The sequence below is a fragment of the Saccoglossus kowalevskii genome, chromosome 8 (genome assembly GCF_978046115.1).
Source record: "Saccoglossus kowalevskii chromosome 8, keSacKowa6.1, whole genome shotgun sequence".
In the NCBI taxonomy this organism is placed as follows: domain Eukaryota; kingdom Metazoa; phylum Hemichordata; class Enteropneusta; family Harrimaniidae; genus Saccoglossus; species Saccoglossus kowalevskii.
Window position 1 is genome coordinate 4,960,012 of NC_140648.1, and position 10,560 is coordinate 4,970,571.

Consider the following 10,560-nt stretch of genomic DNA (forward strand, 5'->3'; position numbering starts at 1 on the left):
GACAAGGCTGTGTCATGAATTGTTGTCATATAATTTTCATTTTCATCACGTAGTGTTCAGTAGCACTCCATCGCGAGTGGTGAAACTCAGATTATCAACAATAAAATGCTTACTATATTATCATAAGATATTAGATTAGTGTCTTTGTATGTTATACAGTGACACGCCAAACGATGCGGATTGTTGACAAAATTTGGTTTCCTTTTGTATCTGCAGGTGTCACTATCAAAGATATCTATACTGTTACATATAATACTAACCATTTCCTATCATTATTAAGACAATGTTCGAACAAAATGCGTACACCAGACCAAGCCAATTTTCCATACTCAGTTCGACTAATATTTGGTTTGTTAGTGACACTGTTTTTGAAAATGACTTGTATTATTCAGTGGATTGAACAAAGTTACAAAACCATTGCTATTATATATAATTTACAATTCAGACCAATCATATCATACAGTGATGTGCATGTAAGCTTGTGGCTGGAACTGGGTATAGCTGTAGATAAAATAAAATAATGGCATCTATTCAAACCAATAATGACCGACAGTTGTTTATTTTCAAGTTGTTGGCCTGTATGTAAGCTAATTTCAAATGATTTGTCAGTTGACCCAGCAGTTACTATAAAATGGTGTCAAACCATCTTGTCATGGTGCTTAAACAATGAAACAGCACAATAGCACAACATCAACTGTATACAACTGTATTTCCACGTGCTGAAGTAGACCATTTTATGTACAAAATATTGCTTATATCTCGACAATATTCACATGCTGCAGCAAGTCTACACTGTAAATCCAACTGTTTTCAAATTTAAAACAGTGTTTATCCACACTTTAAAATCACTTTAAGTGTTTTATAATTGAACACAAATAACGTTTTCCTTGAAATTGTACATGAGTGTCACACGCAACGTAATATTACCGTAATTGGTATAGTACAGGTGTGATGGTTCAAATACCAAAATGGCAACAGTAACAGGAAGACTTCACTGGCGGCGATGATAACATACGAACACGGAGCCAACAGATGAGGTTTCAACTGGTACTGGTATTATTATATTCTGCAAACATCAAGTACAATAACGCGGTAAAACTCCACTACTCCAATAACTAGATACTTAAACTCCAGTACAATTCAACGAGATCTCCGATCTGAACAACTCCCCCATATATACCCCCACTGTCTATAAATAGACCATTACATTAGCATTCATAATTTGTCTGGAACTTACTACAACTTTCTAGAATGTTCCATTACCTTCTATTGCCTCCTACAGTGTTCTATTACCTATTCAACCAGTTTCTAAAAAAAATCTAGAATATTCCACCCAGACACAGTACGGTTCTAGAACATTCTCAGTGACACGGAAGTGGTAAATAAGTCGTATGTGACATGCCTCCCCTCTCAAGAATATTATAACATATAATATTACATGACTAGCAACGACGTCAATAATACGAATACGATAACAATTTCAAATAAAACAACAATACAATATATCAAATCGAACTGGATAAAGCTCTGAGTACATAAATTCGAAAATCACATACAGTAGAATATAATAAAATATGAAATATAGTCATAAACGAATAACATTCTACTATACTGTTCAAAAGTTCCTCAGTCCATCAATCTACTCAGGTAGTCCGCTACCACATTGTCCCGTCCAGGAATATCCTCAACACGATAATCATATCCTTGCAGAGTCATCGCCCATCTCATCACTCGGTCATTTGCAAACTTGGCTTTATCCAGGTAAGACAATGGTTTATGATCCGTCTGCAAAATGAACTCCACACCGGCTAAATATAGGCGAAATTTATTCACGCCCCATACAATGGCTAAACATTCCCTTTCTACAGTTGAATATTTCTTGTCTGCATCGGATAACTTCTTACTTGCATAAGCAACTGGATGAAGCTTCTCACCATGATTCTGCATAAGTACTGCTCCAATTCCTACCTGAGACGCGTCCGTCCGCAACACAAATGGTTTCTGTGGGTCTGGCAACTTCAAAATTGGTTTGCCCAATAAGTATTCCCGCAAAGTGTTATATGCTTTCTCCTGGGCCTCTCCCCATACAACTTTGTTAGGTTGTCCTTTCCTTAGTAGGTCACTCAAGGGTGCTGCAATAGTTAAATAAGGGGAATGTGGTCTCTGTAGTAATTGACCAGCGCAAAGAATGATCGGACACCTTTCTTGGTCGCTGGTCTTTGCGCTTCTCGAATTTTCTCCATGTTGTCGTGACTTGGACCCAATTGTGTCCAATTTCATGACCCAGGAATTCTACTGATGTTGCACCCAGAACACACTTGGATGGTCTAGCTGTTATGTCCACTGCCCTTAGTCTTCGTAACAACTCAGATAATACTTGAACATGCTCATCCCAGCAGCTTGAATAAACTATCAGGTCATCTATATAGCTTCCAACCCCCTCCATACCTGACAATAATTTCCTGATTCCCGCACCAGAGTAGCTCCCGAATTCTTCATTCCAAATGGCATCTTTAAAAATTCATAAGTTCCATCGGGAGTAACAAATGCTGTCCTTGGTATATCTTCTTCAGCTACTGGTATCTGCCAATAACCCTTACTTAAATCATTTTTTGACAGAAACTTACTATTATGTAGCCTCTGAAATATGTCCCCTGTTGTTACCATTGGCTCAGGGTCGGTTACAGTGACGTTATTTAATTTCCTATAGTCTACACATATGTGATTTGATCCATCCTTCTTCTTTACAATCACCACCGGTGACGCATAGGGTGATGTGGACTTCCTGATTACTCCCATTTTTAACATATCTTCAATATCTTGCCTAAGGTTCTCCCTTATTGCATATGGTAGTGAATATGGCTTAGATCGTATTGGTGTATCATTTGTCAGGTCAATCTTATGACTGATTATCTTGGTCTTTCCTGGCAAGTCAGTAAACACCTTATCATAGGTATTGACTAAACCCACCAGTTCTTTTCTCTGGTGTTCTGTCAGGTCTGTACCAATTTGAACATCTTTACCTGACTCCTTGGGTTTACAAGTTCCTTACTCTAGAAGATCATCTTCGTCTACAGCATTCTCTTCATCTGACTCGTTACACCCCGCTGTAGCTGCGCGCACAGTATTCATCAGGTCTATGGCCGTACTTGGTGAGTAACTTGTCTCACTTCCATCTGGTTGAGGTGACGTCTCCCGCTCAACATACAACTTTAACATATTTACATGATACGTCTTACATGATACGTCTCCACCACATAAGGACCCTTCCACTGCATCAACAGCTTGTTGTTGTCAGTTGGCAGCAAAATTAACACCTTATCTCCTTCCTTAAGCACTCGCTTCTTCGTTTTACGATCATAGTAACACTTGTATCGGTTCAGTGCCTTTTGTAATTCCTCTCGAGCAATCTCTAAAGTCTGTTCTAACCGATCTCTCAACGCAAACACATACTGGTAACTATTAACTATCTCAGGAGTATCGCTTTCTTTGGTCAATAACTCTTTAAGGATCTTCATTGGGCCTCTAACCGTTCGACCATATAACAGCTCAAATGGGGAAAAACCAGTTGACTCCTGTGGTACCTCTCTATATGCGAAGAGTAAAGCACTAATATACCGATGCCATTGCCTTGGTTGTTCATGGCACAACCGCTTTAACATCATATTTTAAGTACCATTAAACTTTTCCACCAGTCCATTACAAATGGGGTGATAGGGCGTAGACGTCAGTCTCTTAATGCTGAGCAATCTTGATACTTCTTGCATGCATTCTGACACAAAGTGAGTCCCCATATCACTTAGTACTTCTTCTGGAACCCCCAATCGGCTATAAAAGTCAATCAACGCCTCGGCTACAGTCTCTGTATCTATATTTTTATGTGGAACCGCCTCTTGATACCGTGTAGCATAGTCCACCATAGTTAGGATGTATCGATGACCCCCATCACTGGCTGGCGTAATTGGTTCAACCAAATCTATAGCCACACGCTTGAATGGCATATCAATTAAAGGCATATTACCTAATGGGGCCTTCACAACTGATCCCTTTGAAACAGTCTTCTGGCACACATCACACGATCTACAAAAACTGGTAACATCTTGATGTAGCCCAGGCCAATAAATGCTAGTCACAATCCGGTCTTCTGTTTTCTTTATCCCCATGTGTCCACCAAATATTGAATCATGGGCAATCTCCATAACACGAGTCCTTAACAGTTTCGGCACAACCACTTGACGTACCGTCTTGCCTCCTGGAACTGAACGATCCCGATACACACAATATAGCAAGCCTCCATATACCTGGAACTCAGTTGTATGGTGCCCTCTCACTTATGGTTCTCTCTTATTATAATACTTCTTCAACGATGAGTCTGCTTGCTGCATCTCGATTAATTTGTCTTTTGTTACAAGTGCTCCTTACCAGATTTCTTCACTTGCGCTCTGGTTGTTACTGCTCCACTCACATTCCACACTGGATCCGGGTCATCTGGTGGTCTTGCTCCGGGCATATTCCCAACAATTAACTCATAGATTGGGTCCTGCACACATAATGCTTCAACCGTGCCTCTCAAATATGGCGTATCAATTTTCACCATGGCGACTGGAACCCTTCTTACAGTACGATCAACCATCAATATATGACCCATCTTTTTTGTATACTGGTCATCTGGTACCAAGCTCTTCTCGACTATAATGCCATTACATTCAGTGTCTCTCAACATGGTCACAGCTGTGTCACCAACCTTCCCTTGACCCACAGGCAAAGTCCTGTCCTCCACAACGCCACTCCGTTCCATACATGCACCATTCACAACCTTTAACTGCTCCCCTGATGCCAACAACAAATGGTCCTTCTCAATCATTTTAAGCACATCACTGTTAATTTGAACAGCACATCTAGCACTGATATTAGACTCCTATTTAACCACTGCAGATGCACCAGTAGTAGTGCCGGGTTTGACACTCTTTCTTTCTTGACCGCTGTGTTGTCCACTACGGCAGAACTTAGCCACATGTCCTATGGCACCACACTGACGGCACTGTTCACCTTTGTCATGGTTGACATCAGTAACGCGGGATGGACATTGTGCTGCTCGAAGACCAACACCCTGACATACATAACACCGGATACTACTACCCTGTCCCACATCAGTATTTCTAATGGCAGTCATATTATCGTTACACCTCACCTGGTCCTTTGTGGATAACTGTTGTGCCACTAGGTACTGCTTTGCTATTACTGCCAACTCATCTAAATCTTTGGGTGCTCTTTCTTTAAGATAAACTGCAAGATCTCTTGTACAGGCACCAATAAACTGCTCCTTCACCATCAAGTCGGTAACACAATCATATGTTGCTGCAGTGCCTGACAACTCAACCCATTTAGCAAAATAATTCTTAAGCCACACAATTAACTGGTCAGGACTCTCGGAACATTCAGGTTTAATTTCACGGAATCGCTTCCTGTACCCATCCTCTGTGAAATCGTATCTTGTCAACAGCGCCACCTTCACACGATCATAGTCAACTGCATCAGTGTCGGACATCCTGGAATATACTTCCAGTGCTCTACCAGTCAACAGCGCACTCAATTTTGTGGCCCATCCATCTCTATGCCAACTCGCATTCGTTGCAAACCTCTCAAACCGCAATAAATAACTATCAAGTTCGTCCTTACCATCAACAAATGCAGGCAACTTTAATGACTGTGCATCACTGACCACATTTCGTTGACCGCCAAAATCAGCCTGTTGGAACCCCGGCATTGCTGCTTGCAGCTCTAATCTGCTCAACTCAAACTCTCTTTCCTTTTCCCGCTGTTCTGCTTCCGCTTCCAGCCGTAACTTTTCCTTTCTTTCCTCAATCTCCATTTTCCTTACCTCTGCTTCCCTTTCCTTTTCTCGCTGTTCTGCTTCCGCTTCCAGCCGTAACTTTTCCTTTCTTTCCTCAATCTCCATTTTCCTCACCTCTACTTCTATTTCCATTTTTGCCTTTCTCTCTTCCCTCGCCGCTTGTCTGTCAGCCCGCTGAGAACTCAATTGCTCCAAAATAAATTTCCTTTTGTCTTCTCCAGTCATTCCCAGTTCATCCGCCCATTCCATCAACTCTTGTTTCGACATATCTTTCATCTCGCTGGCCATGTTGTCTTCTATATGTCTTCACTGTTCCCGGACGAGCCCAAGATGTCACACGCAACGTAATATTACCGTAATTGGTATAGTACAGGTGTGATGGTTCAAATACCAAAATGGCAACAGTAACATGAAGACTTCCCTGGCGGCGATGATAACATACAAACACGGAGCCAACAGATGAGGTTTCAATTGGTACTGGTATTATTATACTCTGCAAACATCAAGTACAATAACGCGGTAAAACTCCACTACTTCAATAACTAGATACTTAAACTCCAATACAATTCAACGAGATCTCCGATCTGAACTCAGTGCTGAACAACTCCCCTATATATACCCCCACTGTCTATAAATAGACCATTACATCAGCATACATAATGAGTCTAGAACTTACTACAAATTTCTAGAATGTTCCATTACCTTCTATTGCCCCCTACAGTGTTCTATTACCTATTCAACCAGTTTCTAAACAAAATCTAGAATATTCCACCCAGACACAGTACGGTTCTAGAACATTCTCAGTGACACGGAAGTGGTAAATAAGTCGTATGCGACAATGAGTGATATTACAACACTACATTTGTACTGTCTCCCCTAGCACATCAAATAACTGGAGACAAGTAGTAGTGCAAATAATAGTAAAAATAAAAAATAAGAAATAGTTGGATCTGCATATATGTACTAACTCCATTCACCTTTCTATTTGCCCAATGGTTTGCTTATTTATTTTACCATTTTTTAAAATCACACGTTAAACGTGGTAGTGTGGTATTTTAAACGTATATTTGCAATAATCGATATGAACATGAGTTGAATGAGCATGCGCACAAGATACTGGTTACTAGAATGATCAACATATCATACTTGAGTTCATTGTGAGCATCGTCGTCGTCGTCTCAAAAATAGCAATCTAAATGGTCGCTCAATATTAGTTTGACTATTGTATTTATGACATTTCTAAATAATAATAAAATAGTTATGTATTATTAGAGACTTATAGTAGCTCGTTTCGAATATACACAAATTCTCACAGGTATTAGAATAGTATGAAAGCTATAACGAAAATGAACTGTTGATTATCTGCCATCAAAGTTTGTTATGTTCATCCATTTCACCATAACATTAGTAATTCGTATTCCAGGCGATGCTATAGCTTCTATTAAATATTGAAAATAACAAATTGACAAAATTATCGCTACGTTCACGGTATATCTGCTGCAATTGTGACGTATGTGGGCATTTTTTTCTTTCCTTTTTCTAATAAATATGCTGTTTACAGTCGATAATAAGCATTTGGTATATTATGAGTTTCTACCGTAGCCTTCTAAAAGTGTCCTTGTTTTCCGAATACTTCAAGTCAAAACTCAATAAAGGTTTTACTATTATGAACTTGTGTACATGTCGTACATATAGACGCTTAAGAAACATATACAATCGAGTGTTTTAGGTTGACACACTGTCTGTGTATATGTCGTATACAAACACATATTATAACACATGTATTGACGGATGTTTTAGATTGACACACTGCCTGTGTATATGTCGTATACAAACACATATTATAACACATGTATTGACGGGTGTTTTAGATTGACACACTGCCTGTGTATATGTCGTATACAAACACATATTATAACACATGTATTGACGGGTGTTTTAGATTGACACACTGCCTGTGTATATGTCGTATACAAACACATATTATAACACGTGTATTGACGGGTGTTTTAGGTTGACACACTGCCTATGTATATGTCGTATACAAACACATATTATAACACGTGTATTGACGGGTGTTTTAGGTTGAACAATTCGAACCACAGTCAACATTCATCAATTGCAGAATATCAAACTTCATCAGTCGTCGACACTTGTCTTTATTACCAGTTGTACCTATAGTTTGGTGAGATCATAAGGTAGTACATATAATCAATTCTTCCACAATCTGGTGTTGTAATCTAATAAATTCAGAACATCATAAAACCATATCCTGAATGAGATGATGTCATAACTGTCTCATTATGTATTGAATTAAGCGACCTTCGGTGGTCGTCTACCTAGCATATAGACCATATTGCGCACCTACGATTCCCCAACGTTCGAAGCACTATAGTTTAATTTCTTTTAACTAACTTGTGTTAGAACTGCTTGAATTAAGTTGATTAAATTTGTCCATAAATAAGATATCAATAAGAACCTTAATATTATGTTTATTTAATTATTTGTTGTGTTTACAATGTGTTTCATTATCATCAAAAAGTGTTTAATTACACCGACAAACACTTTTCCAACACTACTAAAAACTGTTTTGAATGAAAATACAGATATTTTTTAACATAATACACGCGTTTTTATTTACTAGTAAATCGTGTGATTTCAATTTAAACAGTGTATTTTATTGAAAAGGATGATTTTTTTCTTCTGATTTACAATGTATATGAGGCAATGAATTTGTCTATTTATACATTTTACGTAATGGCACTATCTAGGAATATTAAATTGTTGCTAGAGATATTTTTACTGGGTACTTATAACACATTGAGTGAGTCTAGTCGTGAACAAATGTACAGCATACGTCGATATTATAACATTTCATTTTGTTCTAATATGCATGAAGTTTAGTGTGTCGACATTTCTTGATGAATCAGATTTTAGGGGAACACACAACTTTGTTGCGTCAAAACATTCATGAAACAAGATTCTGAATAAATACAGTAAACCACTTGCAAATCATTGTTTTTACATTTATAAGCCACATAATTTGAAAACAAACTACTATATTACATAGGAATTAGTTAAATTACAGCCTTAACACATCCGATGTTTAAAAGGTGGATCTATACTCAACAAAATATGTCGATTTTCAAAGAATGTGTTAAAAATCCTGAATAATTCTTTGCCATTGGTCACTTGTAAGTTGAATTTAAGTCACATACTCTCTTGCCTGCAATACATTGAACACATCAGGGAATATTTGTGATCAGTATAATTCTATCTAGTGTTAACACGTTCCTCTAATTGACTGGCGAGATGTGAGTAATATGTGATTCAATTGCAAAATCTGACACGTGTATCTGATTCATAATTGAAATATTGCCATTAATTTTGTATCAATCAGTACATATGCAAAAAATTGCATATATCGTCGTTACGACTATGTCATCAACAAATATCGTCGTTACAAGTATGTCCTCAACAAATACCATCGTTACGAGTATTTCCTCAACAAATATCGCCGTTACAAGTATTTCCTCAACAAATATCGTCGTTACAAGTATGTCATCAACAAATACCATCGTTACGACTATGTCATCAACAAATATCGTCGTTACAAGTATGTCATCAACAAATACCATCGTTACGAGTATTTCATCAACAAATATCGTCGTTACGAGTATGTCATCAACAAATACCATCGTTACGAGTATTTCATCAACAAATATCGTCGTTACGAGTACGTCATAAACAAATACCATCGTTACGAGTATTTCCTCAACAAATATCGTTGTTACGAGTATGTCATCAACAAATATCGCCGTTACGAGTATGTCATCAACAAATATCGTCGTTACGAGTATGTCATCAACAAATGTCGTCGTTACGAGTATGTCATCAACAAATATCGTCGTTACGAGTATGTCATCAACAAATATCGTCGTTACGAGTATGTCATCAACAAATATCGTCGTTACGAGTATGGCATCAACAAATATCGTCGTTACGAGTATGTCATCAACAAATGTCGTCGTTACGAGTATGTCATCAACAAATATCGTCGTTACAAATACGTCATCAACAAATATCGTCGTTACATACTATATAGCATGTACGGTGAAAAATAAAAAGTTAACATATTTCATTAATAAATACTGTACTAATATTGTACACATTACAAACATACAAATCCAAAACACCTAATTCGTGCGACGACCACGTCTAATGCGCCTTGCCATTATATAAGCAGACGCACACCTCTCTACGTTATACTACCCCCCCCACCCCCACAAATAACCATGTAATGACTAGGTGGGCACGCACCCTGTCTCAATGGTTTTATCGACTCCGCCAATGTGTTCCACTGGAAGTTCTCATGAATGAATGCGATATTTGCAACGTGGACGAGCATATATAGTCACTTGCATTAATTCGCCATTATTATCATAACAATTTAGTTGTACACGATTCTAGAAACACAATGTAAATCCATACATGAGTATAAGTACGGATTAAATTATATGCACTTCATTTGCATATTTGACCGCATGGTTCGTTGACTGTTGTTTCTATTAGTTTGAAGGTTATTAACCCCGTTTGATTATTAACATTGCACCATATGGTTTAAAACTAATACACTGATGTGTTTGCATACAATCCATTATAAGATGGATGAGAAGTGCATCAAAAAAACCATGGTCACAATATTA

General features: G+C 38.1%; 1 protein-coding gene across 1 annotated transcript in view; it reads left to right on the plus strand.

Annotated features, from left to right (window-relative positions):
* Positions 1 to 9,978, plus strand: part of LOC100373851 (cholinesterase-like) — a 34,116-nt gene extending 24,138 nt beyond the window's left edge. The window contains exon 10 of the mRNA XM_002732181.4: positions 9,255 to 9,978. Within this exon, the coding sequence (XP_002732227.3) occupies positions 9,255 to 9,978 (724 nt within the window). The remainder of the gene's footprint in view (positions 1 to 9,254) is intronic.
* The last annotated feature ends 582 nt before the right edge of the window (positions 9,979 to 10,560 follow it).